This window comes from Mizuhopecten yessoensis, unplaced genomic scaffold (genome assembly GCF_002113885.1).
Source record: "Mizuhopecten yessoensis strain PY_sf001 unplaced genomic scaffold, ASM211388v2 scaffold5133, whole genome shotgun sequence".
Taxonomy (NCBI): domain Eukaryota; kingdom Metazoa; phylum Mollusca; class Bivalvia; order Pectinida; family Pectinidae; genus Mizuhopecten; species Mizuhopecten yessoensis.
The window spans coordinates 202,538-227,786 of NW_018405896.1; the positions used below are offsets into that span (position 1 = coordinate 202,538).

The following is a 25,249-nucleotide window of genomic DNA, read 5'->3' on the forward strand; positions in this document are numbered from 1 at the left end:
AGGAGCATTCCCTCAAATGTTGGAAACCATATACCTGGGTATAAGACAACATAAATGAGTGTTTTCTCTACAGCAAGGTAGTAATAAAAGGATCAAAGTAACATAATAACCAAGATATATTTTACAATATCTATCAACATCATTATTAGTCTTAATGCATAAATCAATAATATTCTTTAAAACATTCTGTAATTCAAATAAATAAATTTTAAACAAAAGATAAAATCTGACAAAACTTAATGTCAATGAACATTATTGTATAGCAGCTTTCCTGTTTCCTTGACAACTTGAATAAGGATCCTTCTGTAAAAGCTTCCTATTCCTCATCCTTCTACATCTACTATGCTGGAGTCACCAGGCATGTCACTGGAGGCAACCAAATTAATGGAGTCCCCTGTCAAATTAATGGAGTCCCCTGTCAAATTAACGGAGTCCCCTGTCAAATTAATGGAGTCACCGGTCATGTCGCTGGAGGCAATCAAATTGATGGAGTCCCCTGTCAAATTAATGGAGTCACTGGTCATGTCCCTGGAGGTGCTGGTCAGATTAATGGAGTCAACGGTCGTATCACTGGAGGTGCCAGTCAAATTAATGGAGTTCTCAGCCGTATCCCTGGAGGTGCCAGATAAATTAACGGAGTTCTCGGCCGTATTGCTTGAGTCGCTGATAATATCGCTTGGAATGCCTGTAACGTGAGTTGTGGGATCTGATTCAATGTTACGTGACTCCGGTGTTGTCGCTATATCATCATCTCCATGACAACTGAAAATAAACAACATACTGTTCAAGTAAAACTGTGGTTTATCATCACTTTCTGCTTTGATAATATCACTGAAAATTTGAACACTGACAGGTCAACAAGGGCTCCCCCATGTGCTTGATCATCAATTTGTAGTAACAGTGACCTTGACTTTGGAACATTTTAAACCCCAATTTCACATCAACATATCACAGTGTATCACCATTTCAAACTTAAAATGATTAGTCGTTTTGATTCCAAAACAAGGACTGTACCCTCCCTATGATGTATTTTTAGTAACAGTGACCTTGACATTGACCTGAGAACATTTTTAAGCCCTGTTGCACATCTACATATCACAGTGTATCACATGCCAAATTTCAAAAAGGATTGTCTTTTGGATTCTGAGATAATCTCCAAAAAATGAAAGTGTGGATGGATGGACAGATGAACACTGTGATGAGTATAGGACACCCACCTCTCTGATGATGTGGGGCCCTTATACTTTGGAAAATATAAAGCATCCCACACTAGGCAGGAACTGGATCTGGTTTACAACGAGTCGACTGTAAATTCAGTAGGAATTCTGTGAATGTCAACTGTATCCCAGAGTACAAGTGATCCCTCCAAAGGTAAGTTCCATAATAGCTTTTACAAAGGCAAAGCTTTAATTTATAGCAGCATCAGAAGTATTTTTGCTTTGTGCACCCGGAGGTTTGTGGTCCAGTTGTACTACCTGTATCCTGAAGGTTTGTGGTCTAGTTGTACCACCTGTGCCCCCATAATTCTGTGGTCTAGTTGTACCACCTGTGCCCCGGAGGTTTGGGGTCTAGTTGTTCCACCTTTGCCCCCAGAATTCTGTGGTCTAGTTGTACCACCTGTGCCCCCAGAATTCTGTGGTCTAGTTGTACCACCTGTGCCCCCAGAATTCTGTGGTCTAGTTGTACCACCTGTGCCCCCAGAATTCTGTGGTCTAGTTGTACCACCTGTGCCCCCAGAATTCTGTGGTCTAGTTGTACCACCTGTGCCCCCAGAATTCTGTGGTCTAGTTGTACCACCTGTGCCCCCAGAATTCTGTAGTCTAGTTGTACCACCTGTGCCCCCAGAATTCTGTGGTCTAGTTGTACCACCTGTGCCCCCAGAATTCTGTGGTCTTGTTGTTCCACCTGTGCCCCTAGAATTCTGCGGTGGATCTGTGTCAGTGGATTCTATAGAGCTCCTTATTAATAAAACATACTGGAGAAATAAAGGAATCGCAACACCACAAGGACGTTCTTTAATTTCTCCTTTAACACGAACACCTGAAATATTTGGTCCAGTATCACAACCTTTGACCCACAGATCTTTGTTGTCCAGTAGTAAATGATTACAGAATGAATCAAGAGTAGAGAGAGAATTTTAACAACATTACTACCGGCATATATATGTACTTGACAATTTCTTGTAATCCTATTGGTTGTATCCTATACACTGTCAACTTTTCAGGTGAATATAAATCTCTAAATAAAGCCTTCAGGTGAATTTCCTTCTCTTTTGCATTTAATAAAGTTGTTTGATAAATGAATATTTAAAATGCATTTTGTTTTTAAATTAAATGTTTATTATCTGTTTGGTTAACATTTAAGATAAAAAAAAAACATTAAAAAATTGCACTTAAGCTGAGTTGTGTAATTGGAAACCTACAATATAATGTTGCAGAAGCCTGGATCCATCATCCCATTGTAAAAATCTTTAGAGTTTTTAAAGAAAGACTTATTGTTAAAGAATATATTAAAACAGTTATGGACTTTTGTGATGGTAAATATGATGTGATATGAACCCAAAAATGTTAAAATGAACTTAGATTTGTCTCTTTCAAAATACCCATTCAGGGTTCCTTCACATCATTTTTTACCATCACCGAAGTCCATAACAGTATAATATTACATTATATATTATAATTGTCATATATAGCACCTTGTTTATAATGATAAAAACAGCATAATTTCACATCTAGTATAACAACATTATGGACTTCTATTAAGAATTATATGGTTAATAGCATAACGGACCTGAAAAGCTATATTGACCCCGACTTCATTTCTGTCAATACTTCTTTCTCAGGATTATGCAACCACGTATTCACCTCAACTAAAGTCTAAAACAGATAAATATGTTGAGAGTTGAGTTGTATCGTTTCTACATCATGCTGAAGCCCACTAACCACTAACCAACACCAGCATTGTAATAGTGAAGACCTTCACACAGAAAACTGCTCACATATCCAGGGAAAGGCATTCCCACGACAAAACCATTTCACAACCAATGAGGTTTGAATAGGATTACCATAGCAACAACAATCTGAACAAACACAGAACTTACAGAGGTTGAACAAGACATGTTACAGAACCAGACCAAGGGGTGATAAACACACCTACTGGTATACATAGGGCACTTACTGGTATAAATAGGGCACTTACTGGTATAAATAGGGGCACTTACTGGTATACATAGGGCACTTACTGGTATAAATAGGGCACTTACTGGTATAAATAGGGCACTTACTGGTATCTTGTAAAATTGAATATTATTTTGTACATGTTTTTAGTAAGCACTGAACTATTGTGATTGGTAATTCATATTGTGATGATCATAATTCTTTCTGGTACGTATATTTGTATTGTGACAATTTTCTTTTCCATACACATTTTTTACAAGGATAAAAATAATTGATTTGTATATATGTATTTGTATTGCAATAAATGTAATCTTTATTTATACATGTGTTTGTATTGTAATAATCAAATTTTTTACACATTGTTTACTTTTAAATGACAAAAAACAAAGAATTAGGTGTACTTAGGCTGGGGGTACACAATGTCCAGATATGGATATAGGTGTACTTAGGTTGGGGGTACACAATGTCAAAATATGGATATAGGGGTATTTAAGGCTAGAGGTACACTTTGACAGGATCAGGAAAAAGGAGTCTTTAGAAAACAAGTATAGAAAGACAAAGCTAGGAAATAAGGGTGATTGTTAACATTCCAAAGACATAACAGAATATCATTTTGACAGGTGCAAATATGTATTCATTGAAACATTATCAGAAAGACATATATGTTTGTATATTGTGGTAAAAAAGCAATCATGCTCTCAGACACAATGTGACTTTAATATACAAATAGCACAACTTAACACATATTCCCCAAACTGGAATAAGAGCTGCTTTTCAATATTCACTGAAAAAAATAATTGGCTTCCAAAGTGTCACTGGATTCAATTTTGCCACCTTTCGTTTTGGAAGTGTTGATTTTTTTTGGAGCCATGACCAGGATTATAGTGTATGTCGTTCTCCTTGTAAATTTGTTCACATTGTGATAGCTGTCATGTACCTCAAGCCTTTATTTTCGCTTGGCTGTGTGACTTCTACTACACATAACAATCAATTTATACAAAAAAATATTAGATTTATTACTTTTTTTTTCTGATAAGATCTGGTTTGAATTAGTTTTGGGACTAAATTATTGAAACGTTATATCTAGATAACTGAAGTAATGTAGTATACCAAAAGTTTCATTCATTCTAAAAGGAAACATTGTGTATCTAAGGTATATACATTCTAACTGAAATGAAATCAAACTTGTTTTACTATATCCTTACAATGTGTTACTATATCCTGACAATGTGTTACTAAATCCTTACAATATGTTACTGTATCCTGACCATATGTTACTGTATCCTGACAATTTGTTACTGTATCCTGACAATTTGTTGCTGTATCCTGACAATGTATTATTGTATCCTGACAATGTTTTTTATATCCTGACATTATTTAACTGTTTCTTAACAATGTGGAATAGTGTCCTGATAATGTGTTACTAGTTGTTTACTGTATTCTGATAATATGTTACTGTATTCTGATAATATGTTACTGTATCCTGACAATGTGTTGCTGTATCCTGACAATGTGTTGCTGTATCCTGACAATGTATTACCGTATCCTGACAATGTTTTTTTCATATCCTAACATTGTTTAACTGTTTCTTAATAATGTTTTATAGTGTCCTGAATTTTTTTACTGTTTACTGTATTCTGACAATATGTTTCTGTATCCTGACAATATGTAACTGTATCCTGACAATGTGTTACTGTTTACTGTATCCTGACAATGTGTTGCTGTATCCTGACAATGTATTATTGTATCCTGACAATGTTTTTTTATATCCTGACATTATTTAACTGTTTCTTTACAATGTGATATAGTGTCCTGATAATGTGTTACTAGTTGTTTACTGTATTCTGATAATATGTTACTGTATCCTGACAATGTGTTACTGTATCCTGACAATTTGTTGCTGAATCCTGACAATGTGTTACTATTTCTTGACAATGTGTTACTGTATCCTGACAATATGTTACTGTATCCTGACAATGTGTTGTTGTATCCTGACAATGTATTACCATATCCTGACAATGTTTTTTTTATATCCTGACAATGTGTTGTTGTATCCTGACAATGTATTACCATATCCTGACAATGTTTTTTTTATATCCTGACAATATGTTACTGTATCCTGACAATTTGTTACTGTATCCTGACAATGTGTTGCTGTATCCTGACAATGTATTACTGTATCCTGACAATGTTTTTTTATATCCTGACATTATTTAACTGTTTCTTTACAATGTGATATAGTGTCCTGATAATGTGTTACTAGTTGTTTACTGTATTCTGATAATATGTTACTGTATCCTGACAATGTGTTGCTGTATCCTGACAATTTGTTACTGTATCCTGACAATTTGTTGCTGTATCCTGACAATTTGTTACTGTATCCTGACAATTTGTTGCTGTATCCTGACAATTTGTTACTGTATCCTGACAATGTGTTGCTGTATCCTGACAATTTGTTACTGTATCCTGACAATTTGTTGCTGTATCCTGACAATTTGTTACTGTAGCCTGACAATATGTTACTGTATCCTGACAATTTGTTGTTGTATCCTGACAATGTGTTGCTATTTCTTGACAATGTTTTACTGTATCCTGACAATGTGTTACTGTTTAATGTATTCCGACAAGTTGTTACTGTATCCTGACAATATGTTACTGTATCCTGACAATTTGTTGTTGTATCCTGACAATGTGTTACTATTTCTTGACAATGTTTTACTGTATCCTGACAGTGTGTTTCTATATCATGACATTGTTTTAATGTATCCTGACAATGTACGTGTTACTATATCCTGACAATGTGTTACTGTATCCTGACAATGTGTTATTGTATCCTGACAATATACATGTTACTATATCCTGACAATTTACATGTTACTGTATCCTGACAATGTATTACTGTATCATGATGATGTGTTACTGTATCCTGACAATGTGTTATTGTATCCTGACAATATACATGTTACTATATCCTGACAATAAACATGTTACTATATCCTGACAATGTACATGTACATTGTCAGGATATAGTAACATGTATATTGTCAGGATATAGTAATATGTATATTGTCAGGATACAATAACACATTGTCAGGACACACTAAAACATCATCATGATACAGTAATACATTGTCAGGATACAGTAACATGTAAATTGTCAGGATATAGTAATACGTACATTGTCAGGATATGGTAACATGTACTTTGTCAGGATACAGTAACACATTGTCAGGATATAGGAACATGTACATTGTCAGGATATAGTAACACGTACATTGTCAGGATATGGTAACATGTACATTGTCAGGATATAGTAACACGTACATTGTCAGCATACAATAACACATTGTCAGGACACACTAACACATCATCATGATACAGTACTACATTGTCAGGATACAGTAACATGTAAATTGTCAGGATATAGTAACATGTATCCTGACAATATACATGTTACTATATCCTGACAATGTGTTACTTTATCCTGACAATGTACCTGTTACCATATCCTGACAATGTACATGTTACTATATCCTGACAATTTACATGTTACTGTATCCTGACAATATATTACTGTATCATGATGATGTGTTAGTGTGTCCTGACAATGTATTACTATATCCTGACAATGTGTTACTGTATCCTGACAATATGTGACTGTATCCTGACAATGTGTTACTGTATCCTGACAAAGTACATGTTACCATATCCTGACAATGTACATGTTACTATATCCTGACAATTTATATGTTACTGTATCCTGACAATGTATTACTGTATCATGATGATGTTTTAGTGTGTCCTGACAATGTGTTATTGTATGCTGACAATGTACGTGTTACTATATCCTGACAATGTACATGTTACTATATCCTGACAATGTGTTACTGTATCCTGACAATGTACGTGTTACCATATCCTGACAATGTACATGTTGCTATATCCTGACAATGTGTTACTGTATCCTGACAATGTACATGTTACCATATCCTGACAATGTACATGTTACTATATCCTGACAATGTGTTACTGTATCCTGACAATGTGTTACTGTATTCTGACAATATGTTACTGTATCCTGACAATATGTTACTGTATCCTGACAATGTGTTATTGTATCCTGACAATATACATGTTACTCTATCCTGACAATATACATGTTACTATATCCTGACAATTTACATGTTACTATATCCTAACAATGTGTTACTGTATCCTGACAAAGTACATGTTACCATATCCTGACAATGTACATGTTGCTATATCATGACAATGTGTTACTGTATCCTGACAATGTGTTGCTGTATCTTGACAATGTATTACCGTATCCTGACAATGTTTTTTATATCCTGACATTGTTTAACTGTTTCTTAATAATGTTTTATAGTGTCCTGACAATGTGTTACTGTATTCTGACAATATGTTACTGTATCCTGACAATATGTAACTGTATCCTGACAATGTGTTACTGTATCCTGACAAGGTATTACTGTAACCTGACAATGTGTTACTGTATTCTGACAAGGTATTACTCTATCCTGACAATGTGTCACTGTGTCCTGACAATGTATTACTGTATTCTGACAATATGTTACTGTATCCTGACAATATGTAACTGTATCCTGACAATGTGTTACTGTAATCTGACAAGGTATTACTGTATTCTGACAAGGTATTACTGCATCCTGACAATTTGTTACTGTATCCTGACAATGTGTTACTGTAATCTGACAAGGTATTACTGTATTCTGACAATGTGTTACTGTATCCTGACAAGGTATTACTGTATCCTGACAATGTGTTACTGTAATCTGACAAGGTATTACTGTATTCTGACAATGTGTTACTGTAACCTGACAATGTGTTACTGTATTCTGACAAGGTGTTACTGTATCCTGACAATGTGTTATTGTATTCTGACAATGTGTTACTGTAACCTGACAATGTGTTACTGTATCCTGACAATTTATTACTGTATCCTGACAAGGTATTACTGTATCCTGACAATTTGTTACTGTATTCTGACAATGTTTTACTGTGTCCTGACAATGTATTACTGTATCCTGACAATGTGTTACTATATCCTGACTACGTGTTACTGTATTCTGACAAGGTATTACTGTATTCTGAGAAGGTATTACTGTATTCTGACAAGGTATTACTGCATCCTGACAATTTGTTACTGTATCCTGACAATGTGTTCCTGTATTCTGACAAGGTATTACTGTATCCTGACAATGTGTTACTGTAATCTGACAAGGTATTACTGTATTCTGACAAGGTATTACTGCATCCTGACAATTTGTTACTGTATCCTGACAATGTGTTCCTGTATTCTGACAAGGTATTACTGTATCCTGACAATTTGTTACTGTATCCTGATAAGGTATTACTGTATCCTGACAATGTGTTACTGTGTCCTGACAATGTATTACTATTTCCTGACAATGTGTTACTGTGTCCTGACAATGTATTACTATTTCCTGACAATGTGTTACTGTATTCTGACAATATGTTACTGTATGCTGACAATATGTAACTGTATCCTGACAATTTGTTACTGTATTCTGACAATGTGTTACTGTATTCTGACAATATGTTACTGTATCCTGACAATATGTAACTGTATCCTGACAATTTGTTACTGTATCCTGACAAGGTATTACTGTAACCTGACAATGTGTTACTGTATTCTGACAATATGTTACTGTATCCTGTCAATATGTTACTGTATCCTGACAATTTGTTACTGTATTCTGACAATGTGTTACTGTGTCCTGACAATGTATTACTATTTCCTGACAATGTGTTACTGTGTCCTGACAATGTATTACTGTATTCTGACAATATGTTACTGTATCCTGACAATGTGTTACTGTATTCTGACAATGTGTTACTGTATTCTGACAAGGTGTTACTGTATCCTGACAATGTGTTACTGTATCCTGACAAGGTATTACTGTATCCTGACAATATGTTACTGTATTCTGACAATGTGTTACTGTATTCTGACAAGGTGTTACTGTATCCTGACAATGTGTTACTGTATTCTGACAAGGTATTACTGTATTCTGACAATGTGTTACTGTATTCTGAAAATGTGTTACTGTATCCTGACAATGTGTTATTGTTCTAAGAAAGTATTTGTGCTCTATAATTACTTTGGGAATGTTAAACAGTACTGAATTAATATTAAGTGCTTGAACAAATAATCAACAAACAAATTAGTTAAAGGGTGAAAGAAGAACATCATCAGGTCGGAGAGGATTTTGGGAATAGAGATGGCACTAGAGCATCTTTCTATACTATCTAAAATTATCTGTGGAACATAACACTTGTAAAAAAGTTAAAATGAGACAGAGTTAGGTAGGATATATAGGTTTTTATGTTACTGTACATGTATCTATGATAGAGGTTAATTTCTTCTCAACAAGTTTACTCACGTCCACAACTTTCGGCCGGGGTTTGTGGTGACCGTGTGTAACCAATATAGGAGGGTCTGTGTGACCATGAGACTGTTGTATGGGTAGGTGAGCAGTCATGGTGAGCTCTGAGTGATCAAGTAACAAATCCTATCAGTCGTCACAGTTGGCATGGTATCAGTCATCCTTTCAACTGGTAGGGGAAAGGTGGTGCCAGAGTGATCTCCCTTGAGCGTATGTTAGATGAGGCATCTACTTCAATGTTGTGGAGCTCTTCAGTAGGTGATTGGGTTATCTCCCTTACAAGTGTGATACTGTCAGTGACATTTACCTCCTTAAGGGTACAGAGTCTGGTATTGAGTAGATGGCCAGCTGTGTAGTTGGAATATTTCAATGGAGTAGGTGGTGTATTTTAGTTGGTGGAGTTACATCCCCTTTGTGTAGTTGGTTTGTGTAGCTGGAGTTACATCCCCTTTGTGTAGTTGGTTTGTGTAGCTGGAGTTACATCCAATGTAAGTAGTGGTTGGAGTAGTTGAGTTTCCTCCGTTCGATTGGTTGGTAGTATGTGTAATAATGATTTTCTTTTCCATGGTTTGTCACTAAATATTGACAACACAAAACATGTATTGACGTGAGGGATGACAAAGGGACATGTATACAACACATCACTTAACCTCCGAATCCAACCAAACCCTTCTATACTAATTCTCATCCATCTAAGCATTAACATAAAAGCAACATGAACCTTGTTAGTCCAGAATGGGTGGAAAGTGCTTTTTGTTTAACATCAATTGTGAAATGAATAGAAATTCAGTTTTTGTCTGAGAACCGTTTCGCACCAGACTAACAAGGTCCACTTTATCTACACATGTAACTGTTTAGCTTACAGATTCAATTACACAGCTCACTATTGTCAGCAAATATACACAAAAACTCAAAATTCAACCACAAAATACAATTACAGTTTTCCTAGACGACTACGAGTAAAGAAATTCATCTTGAGAAAGCAAAACAAAATCCATATTCATGCTGCAACAGTTATTTTAACTGTAAAATCAATACCTTCATGAAAAGGACATGCAACCACATTGTCTCAAGGATGGCAACTTACCTTTACTACTGTATCTGAACACTTGTCACAGATTTTAATTATTAGAAACTGTACTGACATCAATACTCATCTCTACCTCCTTATACTGTACTGACATCAATACTTATCTCAACCTCCTTATACTGTACTGACATCAATACTCATCTAAACCTCCTTATAATGTACTGACATCAATACTCATCTAAACCTCCTGATACTGTACTGACATCAATACTCATCTAAACCTCCTTATACTGTACTGACATCAATACTCATCTCAACCTCCTTAAACTGTACTGACATCAATACTCATCTCAGCCTCCTTATACTGTACTGACAGCAATACTCATCACAACCTCCTTATACTGTACTGACGTCAATACTCATCTCAACCTCCTTATACTGTACTGACATCAATACTCAGATCAACCTCCTCTATATGGACATTTGTAAACATTGCTTACCTCTATATATTGACACCTCTTAAATCTTAACCTGAATACTGACATGGCACCAATATTAACCTCTGTACATTGACACCTATATCAATATCTATCTCTGATACCCACATTAATATTAACCTCTGTGCATTGACACCTATATCAATATCTACCTCTGATTACCACACAAATATTAACCTCTATATGATGACACCTATATCAATATCTATCTCTGATACCCACATTAATATTAACCTCTGTACATTGACACCTATATCAATATCTACCTCTGATACCCACACTAATATTAACCTCTGTGCATTGACACCTATATCAATATCTACCTCTGATTACCACACAAATATTAACCTCTGTATGATGACACCTATATCAATATCTACCTCTGATACCCACACAAATATTAACCTCTGTGCATTGACACCTATATCAATATCTACCTCTGATACCCACATTAATATTAACCTCTGTGCATTGACACGTATACGTATGGACACTTGTTACAAGTATTAAGCTGCAGTATACTGACAAACACACTAATGTAATTAACTGACGTATGCTGATACATACACCAGTGTTTTAACCTCTGTGCTCTGTAACCTACACCTATACTAATGTCTCCATACCAACACCTACAACATCAACCAATGTATATTGACACCTGTAACAAACCTTCCCCCTCTGTATACTGACACCCATACCAATAACAACATCAGTATACTGACAACAATATCAACCTCCACATACTGACACCCATACCAATATCAACCACAGTATACTGACACCCATACCAATATCAACCTAAGTATACTGACACTGATACCAGTATCAACCTCAGTATACTGATACCAATACCCATATCAACCTCCATATACAGACACTGATACCAATATCAACCTCAGTATACTTACACTGACACCAATATCAACCTCCACATACTGACACACATACCAATATCAACCTCAGTATACTGACACCATCACCAATATCAACCTCAGTATACTGACACCTATACCAATATCAACCTCAGTATACTTACACTGACACCAATATCAACCTCCACATACTGACACCCATACCAATATCAACCTCCATATACAGACACCAATATCAACCTCAGTATACTAACACTGATACCAATATCAACCTCAGTTTACTGACACCAATACCCATATCAACCTCCATATACAGACACTGATACCAATATCAACCTCAGTATACTAACACTGATACCAATATCAACCTCCACATACTGACACTGATACCAATATCAACCTCCACATACTGACACTGATACCAATATCAACCTCCACATACTAACACTGATACCAATATCAACCTCCACATACTAACACTGATACCAATATCAACCTCCAGATACTGACACTGATACCAATATCAACCTCCACATACTGACACTGATACCAATATCAACCTCCACATCTAACACTGATACCAATATCAACCTCCAGATACTGACACTGTTACCAATATCAACCTCCACATACTGACACTGATACCAATATCAACCTCCAGATACTGACACTGATACCAATATCAACCTTCACATACTTACACTGATACCAATATTAACCTCAGTATACTTACACCCACACCAATATCAACCTCAGAATACTGACTACACTGACACCAATATCAACCTCCACATACTGACACTGATACCATTATCAACCTCCAGATACTGACACTGATACCAATATCAACCTCCAGATACTGACACTGATACCAATATCAACCTCCACATACTGAGACTGATACCAATATCAACCTCAGTATACTAACACTGATATCAATATCAACCTCCACATACTGACACTGATACCATTATCAACCTCCAGATACTGACACTGATACCAATATCAACCTCCATATACTGACACTGATACCAATATCAACCTCCACAGACTATCACTGATACCAATATCAACCTCAGTATACTGACACCAATTCCCATATCAACCTCCATATACAGGCACTGACACCAATATCAACCTCAGTATACTAACACTGATATCAATATCAACCTCCACATACTGACACTGATACCATTATCAACCTCCAGATACTGACACTGATACCAATATCAACCTCCACAGACTATCACTGATACCAATATCAACCTCAGTATACTGACACCAATTCCAATATCAACCTCCATATACAGACACTGACACCAATATCAACCTCAGTATACTAACACTGATATCAATATCAACCTCCACATACTGACACTGATACCATTATCAACCTCCAGATACTGACACTGATACCAATATCAACCTCCAGATACTGACACTGTTACCAATATCAACCTCCACATACTGACACTGATACCATTATCAACCTCCAGATACTGACACTGATACCAATATCAACCTCCAGATACTGACACTGATACCAATATCAACCTCCACATACTAACACTGATACCAATATCAACCTCAGTATACTTACACCCACACCAATATCAACCTCAGAATACTGACTACACTGACACCAATATCAACCTCCACATACTGACACCCACACCAATATCAACCTCCATATACAGACACCAATATCAACCTCAGTATACTAACACTGATATCAATATCAACCTCCACATACTGACACTGATACCAATATCAACCTCCACAGACTATCACTGATACCAATATCAACCTCAGTATACTGACACCAATTCCCATATCAACCTCCATATACAGACACTGACACCAATATCAACATCAGTATACTAACACTGATACCAATATCAACCTCCACATATTAACACTGATACCAATATCAACCTCCACATACTGAGACTGATACCAATATCAACCTCAGTATACTGACACTGATACCAATATCAACCTCAGAATACTGACACCTATACCAATATTAACCTCAGTATACTTACACCCACACCAATATCAACCTCAGAATACTGACACCTATACACATTAATCAACCTCAGTATACTGACACCCATTCCAATATCAACCTCAGTATACTGACACCAATACCCATATCAACCTCAGTATACTTACACTGACACCAATATCAACCTCCACATACTGACACCCATACCAATATCAACCTCAGAATACTGACACCTATACACATTAATCAACCTCAGTATACTGACACCCATTCCAATATCAACCTCAGTATACTGACACCAATACCCATATCAACCTCAGTATACTGACTCCCATACCAATATCAACCTCAGTATACTGACAGTATACTGACACTGATACCAATATCAACCTCAGAATACTGACACCTATACCAATATTAACCTCAGTATACTTACCCCCACACCAATATCAACCTCAGAATACTGACACCTATACACATATATCAACCTCAGTATACTGACACCCATACCAATATCAACCTCAGTATACTAACACCAATACCAATATCAACCTCAGTATACTGACACCCATACCAATATCAACATCAGTATACTGACACCAATACCCATATCAACCTCAGCATACTGACACCCAAACCAATATCAACCTCAGTATACTAACACCAATACCAATATCAACCTCAGTATACTGACACCAATACCCATATCAACCTCAGTATACTGACACCCATACCAATATCAACATCAGTATACTGACACCAATACCCATATCAACCTCCATATACAGACACTCATACCAATATCAACCTCAGTATACTGACACCAATACCCATATCAACCTCAGTATACTGACACCCATACCAATATCAACCTCAGTATACTAACACCAATACCAATATCAACCTCAGTATACTGACACCCATACCAATATCAACCTCAGTATACTGACACCCATACCAATATCAACCTCAGTATACTGACACCAATACCCATATCAACCTCCATATACAGACACTGATACCAATATCAATGTCTGTATCTCAACATCTACACCAATGTTAAACTCTGTATGCAGACATTTGTCGCAAATCATTTACCCTGAATAACGTCGCATATACTAACCTAACCTATAATTTGTACCGACACAGATATTGTGAAAGCTTATATTTCTCTTTTAGACAGGTAACACGTGAGAACCTAAGATTTACCTGTCGTCGCTATCATTCCTGCTATCCTCTGGTGGTACATTGTGCCTGTAATATAGACCATGTATGTAGCAGTTATTGGTATAATTATCATGTTTATAAATTATTGGTACATTGTACCTGTAATATAGACCATGTATGTAGCAGATATGGTATAATTATCATGTTTATAAATTATTGGTACATTGTACATCAAGTTGGTGACTCAGCTTTGTTACAGTGTCTATGACTTTTAGTTTTGATTAGTTAGGCCCCCATCATCTACCTGGTGATACGTGAAACAGAAGTCAAAGCAACATTACCTTGGACTTAATCTAAATATAGGATATCAGGTGTGAAATCTGACAAGTACCAATTACCACAAAGTATCGGTGAACAAAATCAGATGTACATAATAATCAGAAGTCATGTACACTATCTACCTGGTGTACACTATCTACCTGGTGTACACTATCTACCTAGTGTACACTATCTACCTAGTGTACACTATCTACCTATAGTACACTATCTACCTGGTGTACACTATCTACCTAGTGTACACTATTTACGTAGTGTACACTATCTACCTGGGGTACACTATCTACCTAGTGTACACTATTTACCTAGTGTACACTATCTACCTGGTGTCCACTATCTACCTAGTGTACACTATCTACCTGGTGTACACTATCTACTTAGTGCATCAATAGAGTAAAACTATAGCCACGAGTATATGTCACAGCCAATTGGAAGTGATTGACTGCGGCCATCTTTAATTTTAGGATACCAGTGATTACCTGGTGAAATTAATGTACGATATTACCCACTACAAATCATTTACTAACAAAACAAAGAATGGCAAGTAAGAAATTATGATCATGATATGCAGTTTTGACAATGAATTGCCCCTGTTCTTTTGTTAACAGTGATCTTGACCTTTCACGGCCAAAAGACAGACTGGTAGGTGTGAAGCAGCAATACACAATTTATATAATGTGTTTTTTGACCAGATATTCCCCCTGTTTTATTTTCAGCAACAGTGACCTTGACCTCAGGAGTAAACCCATATTACATATCTACATATAACAGTTTAACACCATGTGAAATGTAAGAAAGGTAATCTCAGCAAATGAAAACCTGGACAAATACTAACTGTTACTACAGGTATATTTCTACAGAGAAACCCTGGACAAATACTACTACAGGTATATTTCTACAGAGAAACCCTGGACACCTTTGGTGAGTGACATATTATGGGACAGAGAACCCTGGACACCTTTGGTGAGTGACCCATACTACTACAGGTATATTTCTACAGAGAAGCCTGGAAACCTTTGGTGAGTGACATATTATAGGACAGAGAACCCTGGACACCTTTGGTGAGTGACATATTATTGGACAGAGAACCCTGGAAACCTTTGGTGAGTGACATATTATGGGACAGAGAACCCTGGACACCTTTGGTGAGTGAACTATATTATTGGACAAAGAACCCTGGAAACCTTTGGTGAGTGACCCATATTATGAGACAGAGAACCCTGGACACCTTTGGTGAGTGACATATTATGGGACAGAGAACCCTGGACACCTTTGGTGAGTTACATATTATGGGACAGAGAACCCTGGACACCTTTGGTGAGTTACATATTATGGGACAGAGAACCCTGGACACCTTTAGTGAGTGAACTATATTATTGGACAGAGAACCCTGGAAACCTTTGGTGAGTGACATATTATGGGACAGAGAAACACTGGCCACCTGTGGTGAGTGACATATTATGGGACAGAGAAACCCTGGACACCTTTGGTGAGTGAACTATATTATTGGACAGAGAACCCTGGAAACCTTTGGTGAGTGACATATTATGGGACAGAGAAACCCTGGACACCTTTGGTGAGTGACATATTATTGGACAGAGAACCCTGGAAACCTTTGGTGAGTGACCCATATTATGAGACAGAGAACCCTGGACCCCTTTGGTGAGTGACATATTATAGGACAGAGAAACCCTGGACACCTTTGGTGAGTGAACCATATAATGGGACAGAGAACCCTGGACACCTTTGGTGAGTGACATATTATTGGACAGAGAACCCTGGAAACCTTTGGTGAGTGACCCATATTATGAGACAGAGAACCCTGGACACCTTTGGTGAGTGACCCATATTATTGGACAGAGAACCCTGGACACCTTTGGTGAGTGAACCATATTATGGGACAGAGAACCCTGGACACCTTTGGTGAGTTACATATTATGGGACAGAGAACCCTGGACACCTTTGGTGAGTTACATATTATGGGACAGAGACCCCTGGACACCTGTGGTGAGTGACATATTATGGGATAGAGAACCCTGGACACCTTTGGTGAGTGACATATTATTGGACAGAGAACCCTGTACACCTGTGGTGAGTGACATATTATGGGACAGAGAAACCCTGGACACCTTTGGTGAGTGAACCATATAATGGGACAGAGAACCCTGGACACCTTTGGTGAGTTACATATTATGTGACAGAGAACCCTGGACACCTGTGGTGAGTGACGTATTATGGGATAGAGAAACACTGGACACCTTTGGTGAGTGACATATTATGGGTCAGAGAACCCTGGACACCTGTGGTAAGTGACATATTATGGGACAGAGAACCCTGGACACCTTTGGTGAGTTACATATTATGGGACAGAGAACCCTGGACACCTGTGGTGAGTGACATATTATGGGATAGAGAAACACTGGACACCTTTGGTGAGTGACATATTATGGGTCAGAGAACCCTGGACACCTGTGGTAAGTGACATATTATGGGACAGAGAACCCTGGACACCTTTGGTGAGTGACATATTATGGGACAGAGAACCCTGGACACCTGCGGTGAGTGACATATTACTGGACAGAGAAACCCTGGACACCTGTGGTGAGTGACATATTATGGGACAGAGAACCCTGGACACCTTTGTTGAGTGACATATTATGGGACAGAGAACCCTGGACACGTTTGTTGAGTGAACCATATTATGGGACAGAGAACCCTGGACACCTTTGTTGAGTGACATATTATGGGACAGAGAGCCCTGGACCCCTTTGTTGAGTGACATATTATGGGACAGAGAAGCCTGGACACCTTTGTTGAGTGACATATTATGGGACAGAGAAACACTGGACACGTTTGTTGAGTGAACCATATTATGGGACAGAGAACCCTGGACACCTTGGGTGAGTGACATATTATGGGACAGAGAAACCCTTAACACCTTTGGTGAGTGACATATTATTGGACAGAGAACCCTGGACACCTTTGGGGAGTGACATATTATGGGACAGAGAAACCCTGGACACCTTTGGTGAGTGACATATTATAGGACAGAGAACCCTGGACACCTTTGTGACATATTATGGGACAGAGAACCCTGGACACCTTTGGTGAGTGACATGTTATGGGACAGAGAAACGCTGAACACCTTTGGTGAGTGACATATTATTGGACAGAGAACCCTGGACACCTTTGGGGAGTGACATATTATGGGACAGAGAAACCCTGGACACCTTTGGTGAGTGACATATTATAGGACAGAGAAACCCTGGACACCTTTGGTGAGTGACATATTATGGGACAGAGAAGCCCTGGACACCTTTGGTGAGTGACATATTATAGGACAGAGAACCCTGGACACCTTTGTGACATATTATGGGACAGAGAACCCTGGACACCTTTGTTGAGTGACATATTATGGGACAGAGAAACACTGGACACCTGTGGTGGGTGACATATTATGGGACAGAGAACTCTGGACACCTTTGTTGAGTGACATATTATGGGACAGAGAGCCCTGGACCCCTTTGTTGAGTGACATATTATGGGACAGAGAAGCCTGGACACCTTTGTTGAGTGACATATTATGGGACAGAGAAACACTGGCCACATGCGGTGAGTGAGATATTATGGGACAGAGAACTCTGGACACCTTTGTTGAGTGACATATTATGGGACAGAGAAACACTGGCCACATGCGGTGAGTGAGATATTATGGGACAGAGAACTCTGGACACCTTTGGTGAGTGACATATTATGGGACAGAAAACTCTGGACACCTTTGGTGAGTGACATATTATGGGACAGAGAACTCTGGACATCTTTGGTGAGTGACATATTATGGGACAGAGAAACCCTGGACACCTTTGGTGAGTGACATATTATAGGACAGAGAACCCTGGACACCTTTGGTGAGTGACATATTATGGGACTGAGATTTGCATTAGACCACCACATATTAAACTGTATAACTGAAAATCTGGGTCAATTTAAATAAGAATAACACTAGAATGTTTCTAATGTAAATCAAAAAACTTACTTGAACTGGTGATTACATGTCTGGAGTTCCAAGGGATCAGAGCCAGGGTCATGCGTCATGTCAATGTCGAATGAGGGCGATTCCAGATTATCATGTGATGATTGCTTTTCAGTGACAGGAGACAAAGACCTTGACCTTGACCTTGACCTAGACCTAGATCTTGACCTAGACCCTGCCCTTGCCCTTGCCCTGCCATTTGTGTGGCTGTTTTCTAGCTCTGGATGTTGTTGACTAGAGATAGGTGACAGTTGGTCCTTTTTTGTTGATGTCTGTGGTGACCTTTCCCCGTGGGATTGTATCCCTGGTGACGATGGCCGCGACCCCTTAGACAGGTTTTTACTACTGGTCAGATCATCTGGTTTCTGTCGTAATGACGGACACCTGGAACTGCTTCCCTGTGACACTGATGAGCTTTGTCGAGACAAGGTGATAGACTTGCCATTCACAGCATGTCTGGGGGACTTGGATCTTGAATGTGTGTTTTGTCTTGACTTGGATCTGAAATATTAATTAATATTGATGTAAATAATGAACACCAGGGACCACATGCACGGTGATAACAATATTCTACATTATTCTTTAATAACAAATTAACACTTCTAAATGAAATACAGTGTAGTACTTAAGTTTCTACTCACAGGGCCTATATATGTTTTGTGAAGGTGTTATTTGCATGGGAAGGGATATATCACTCTTATATAACAATATGTACTGTTTCCTCAATATAGGACCCAACATTTAAAATAAGGTGAAAGTTTGTCTGTTTTCATCTGCATTGTGCATCCTCCTTGAGTATTTATTTATCATGGCTCATCAAACTTCTCATTTTCTTTTCTTTTTTAAGCTTTAGTTATCGGCTAATTTTTCAATGGGATTTAGCAACTATATGCGAGTACAGGCCTGTATAAAAGACCTGATAGCAATCTTAACTGCTCCTCTCTTCACTACGAAATGCCACTAAATGTTCAAAATTGTAACAGTGTTTCTAAAAAAGTATCCAGCGATTCTTTTTTCAAGTTTTTTTTGTCAAGCTCTATTTCATGAGTAACATCCCTGGTATATTATTTAGTAGGAAGCTGCACCTGTACATCTGTTTTTAAATGTTTACCTATCAGCAATAAACACTTCCTTTTTTAGGTTTCTCTGATGTTGCTCAGTATTGTTAAGCATTCAGTTTTTTCTATGTTCCCAAGATACAAACCATACTCTACATCATTCAACATATAATTGTGGTCCTAAATATCACATGTTGTGGTCCTAAATATCCCATGTTGTGGTCCTAAATATAACATGTTGTGGTCCTAAATATCCCATGTTGTGGTCCTAAATATAACATGTTGTGGTCCTAAATATAACATGTTGTGGTCCTAAATATAACATGTTGTGGTCCTAAATATAACATGTTGTGGTCCTAAATATAACATGTTGTGGTCCTAAATATAACATGTTGTGGTCCTAAATATAACATGTTGTGGTCCTAAATATAACATGTTGTGGTCCTAAATATAACATGTTGTGGTCCTAAATATAACATGTTGTGGTCCTAAATATAACATGTTGTGGTCCTAAATATAACATGTTGTGGTCCTAAATATCCCATATTGTGGTCCTAAACGTAAGAAAAATACTTTCACCATAATTGTCTATTGTGATTGATATTATCAGTCGATGTGGAATTAGCCCTTTCTGATGCATCATTTGTAACTATGGAGGTCTATAATATGTGTCTGAGTATATAACCTGTCTAGGTCTGTAACATGTGTGTATACTTACCTGTCTAGGTCTGTCACTTGTGTGTATACTTACCTGTCTAGGTCTGTAACTTGTGTGTATACTTACCTGTCTAGGTCTGTAACATGTGTGTATACTTACCTGTCTAGGTCTGTAACTTGTGTGTATACTTACCTGTCTATGTATGTAACGTGTGTGTACACTAACCTGTCTACGTCTGTAACGTGTGTGTATACTTACCTGTCTAGGTCTGTAACATATGTGTATACTTACCTGTCAAGGTCTGTAACATATGTGTATACTTACCTGTCTAGGTATGTAACGTGTGTGTATACTTACCTGTCTAGGTATGTAACATGTGTGTATACTTACCTGTCTAGGTCTGGCTAGGTCTATAACATGTGTGTATACTTACCTGTCTAGGTCTGTAACATAAGTGTATACTTACCTGTCTAGGTCTATAACATATGTGTACACTTACCTGTCTAGGTCTGTAACAAATGTATCTACTTACCTGTCTAGGTCTATAACATATGTGTACACTTACCTGTCTAGGTCTGTAACATAAGTGTATACTTACATGTCTAGGTCTATAACATATGTGCATTCTTACCTGTCTAGGTCTGTAACAAATGTATCTACTTACCTGTCTAGGTCTATAACATATGGGTATACTTACCTGTCTAGGTATGTAACATGTGTGTATTCTTACCTGTCTAGGTCTGGAACATATATGGATACTTACCTGTCTAGGTCTATAACATATGTGTACACTTACCTGTCTAGGTCTGTAACATAAGTGTATACTTACATGTCTAGGTCTATAACATATGTGCATTCTTACCTGTCTAGGTCTGTAACATATATGTATACTTACCTGTCTAGGTCTCTAACATATATGTATACTTACCTGTCTAGGTCTCTAACATATATGTATACTTACCTGTCTATGTCTATAACATATGTGTATACTTCCCTGTATAGGTCTGTAACATATATGTATACTTACCTGACTAGGTATGTAACATATGTGTATACTTACCTGTCAAGGTATGTAACATGAGTGTATACTTACCTGTCTAGGTTTGTAATGTGTGTTTATACTTACCTGTCTAGGTCTGTTATGTGTGTGACATGTGTGTACTCTTACCTTCTGCAAGTTTTCTTCCTATCTCTGGAAGAAGATCCTGACCTCCTGTTTTTCTTTCTCTTATGTGACCTTGTCATTGAACTAGACCTTGACCTTGAGCGGGAATATGACTTGGACCTGTATGGAAAAACAAACAACTGATGTTGACTTTTTATTGATACTACATTTGTATTTACATAAATGTAAATAATTCCTTTAAATATGACTGACTTTATAATCTAGAGCTCACCTATAAACACTAGCTATACTGTATAAGTCTGCTGTGCCTTCCATGAATATTTTAACATTTTAAAGACATACACTACCGGTAAGTTTATAATCCTAATGAATGTAAAATGAACATATATTATTCCAAACAGATTTTTATCTTGAGGTGACCAAAAGTTTTAGTCCAGACATGCATTACTTGATGTTTATTGCGCTCGCCATGACCTTGACCTTGAGCTTTGCGTGAGGGACTGAGAATATTGTATGGTACACAGGCTAATTATGACATACAAGTAAAGACCTTGACCTTTGAGGCTTGAAATATAAAGAATCATATGGCAAATCTGTTAATAATGACACTTACATCTATGAAGTTTCTTAAAGAAATCTTGAGGTGATCATTAGCTATGGGCAAAACACACATTACATGAATTTTGACCCCTAGCTTGACTTTCACCTTTGGTATAGGGACCTGAAAGATTTATATGACATGAAATATCTATTCATAACAAGAACATCAAAGAGTTTTATAGCAAGACATTCAGAAGATCAGAATGAGCTGGACAATGTATTCCTTGAACTCTGACCCTCATCACAATTAACATTGAGCTTTGATGAAGGACCCTGACATTGTATTTCTACTCAAGATAGAAATCTAATAGGTTCCTGATCGAATGTGGAAGTGATCACAAGTTAGGTATTGAACAATGACAAGGTGTTAACAGAAACAACTAGCAATGTTAGACTGTGACGTCTGTCCATCAAACTACACAGGTCCCTTATTATACTCACATGTAATCTATAAACATGTAAAGTGCTTTGGCTTCCTCTCCCAAACTTAATGACGAGATCTAAATATATAGCTAGAGGGAGGTTTAGGACTACACACATTATAGCTCTACAAGGTTCCACCTCTCTCAATTAGTAACAAGATCTATTATAGTTCAAGTAGGTTACCTCCCTTTACAGGCTTCAATCTCTCTAGATAAGTAACAAGATCTATGTTCATTAAAGTAGGCTACCTCCCTTTACAGGGTTCAATCTCTCTTGATTAGTAACATAATCTATGTTTGTTAAAGTAAGTTACCTCCCTTTCAAGGTCATTGTCAAGATTTAATTTTTAAACAAAAGGGGATTCCTTCTCTATGGATCATAAAGATTATCTACGTAAGCTTAAGGCAGATTTCCCCCTCTATGTCTTTCAAAATGATGTATAGATACCTAAAGGTTATTCCCTATTCCTTGGATAATTAACAAGATCTATAAATACTAGTTAATTAGAGGATTTGTCTCCAATGGTAACTTCTATATATAGCCAAAGGGTTGACCCCATCAGTATGTATGTTTATTCATAATTGGTAAACCTACTTGTTTTTCCTGTGTTGTGATGTAGATCTTCGCCCATTTCTTGATCTCTTACTCATAGGGGACCTAGGAAATAAAAACAGGAACATTGCAAAGACAGAATGCAGAAATAATATCTATCCTCCGTGCGGAACCTCAGTTTTAGAAGTGTACATTTGCGTAGTCGGCATGGACAAGAAAACAATCAAACAAAGGTATCCATGTCTACATATTTAGTGACAAGTTGGATTCTCAGCAAAGTGTTCTTGTTAAAAAATTATCAATAGCAAATAAGTCTCAAGGGATGATGCCACAACCCTGACTGAATCCTGTAGTGTCATAAGTATGTTCATCTATTTATCTTCAGCAACCATACAGGGATCTCAACCATTTCTTTGTTATGACCGAAGGACCAATACTGGTAGCATATGCCAAGCTATCAATGGTGATGGTATGGGTGTCTAAATTGTTTCTATGTTATGACCATGGAACCAAGTTTTAAGGGGTTGACTGTACACACAGAAAATGATTTTGAGTAATTTACCTCTACCCACTGGTAAATTGTGATTGACCAGGTGAGCTAAAAATTAAAGAACCTCTTCCTGCAAAATGTTCAGGATCCACCCTTGGAAATTGTACTGTTTTGACCAATGGGTTAGAAGACCAGAGATTCAAAAAAAACTTGTGAAGTTAAACAGATAAGAAATTTAACCAATGCCTACCTTTTTGTCATACTCTCCAACATCACTTACCATTTACCCTGGGACATTGCTTACCATGTACCTAGGGACATTACTAACCATGTACCCAGGGACATAAATAACCATGTACATAGAAGCATAAGTTACCATGTACCCAGGGTCATATTACCATGTAGCCATATAATACTTTACCATGTACCTTGGGACATAAATTACCATGTACCCAGACACACTAATAACCATGTACCTAGGGACATAAATTACCATGTACCAAGGGACATACATTACCATGTACCAAGGGACATGAATTACCATGTACTCTGGGACATGAATTACCATGTACTCAGGGACATGAATTACCATGTACCAAGGGACATAAATTGCCATGTACCCAGGGACATAAATTGCCATGTACCCAGGGACATACATTACCATGTACTCAGAGACATGAAAAACAATGTACCAAGAAGCAGTATTAACCATGTACACAGGGACATAAATTACCATGTAGCCAGATACATACTTTATGTTTTACCTTGGAACATAAA

At 37.4% G+C, this 25,249-nt stretch overlaps 1 protein-coding gene across 2 annotated transcripts in view; it reads right to left on the reverse strand.

The window, feature by feature from the left end:
- Positions 1-300: 300 nt before the first annotated feature.
- Positions 301-25,249, reverse strand: part of LOC110450212 (serine/arginine-rich splicing factor 4-like) — a 67,117-nt gene continuing 42,168 nt past the window's right edge. Inside the window, exons 6-11 of one of the 2 annotated variants that reach the window (XR_002462948.1) lie at positions 24,025-24,087; positions 22,450-22,566; positions 19,569-20,066; positions 15,239-15,283; positions 9,620-10,197; positions 675-762 (exon numbers count right to left, since the gene is read on the reverse strand). Coding sequence is in view for 1 of the 2 variants with exons in the window: in XM_021497538.1 (XP_021353213.1) it covers positions 324-762; positions 15,239-15,283; positions 19,569-20,066; positions 22,450-22,566; positions 24,025-24,087 (1,162 nt within the window). In the remaining variant the exon portion in view is untranslated. Of the gene's footprint in view, positions 763-9,619; positions 10,198-15,238; positions 15,284-19,568; positions 20,067-22,449; positions 22,567-24,024; positions 24,088-25,249 lie in introns of both variants that reach the window. The other variant, XM_021497538.1, reaches the window with a different exon arrangement.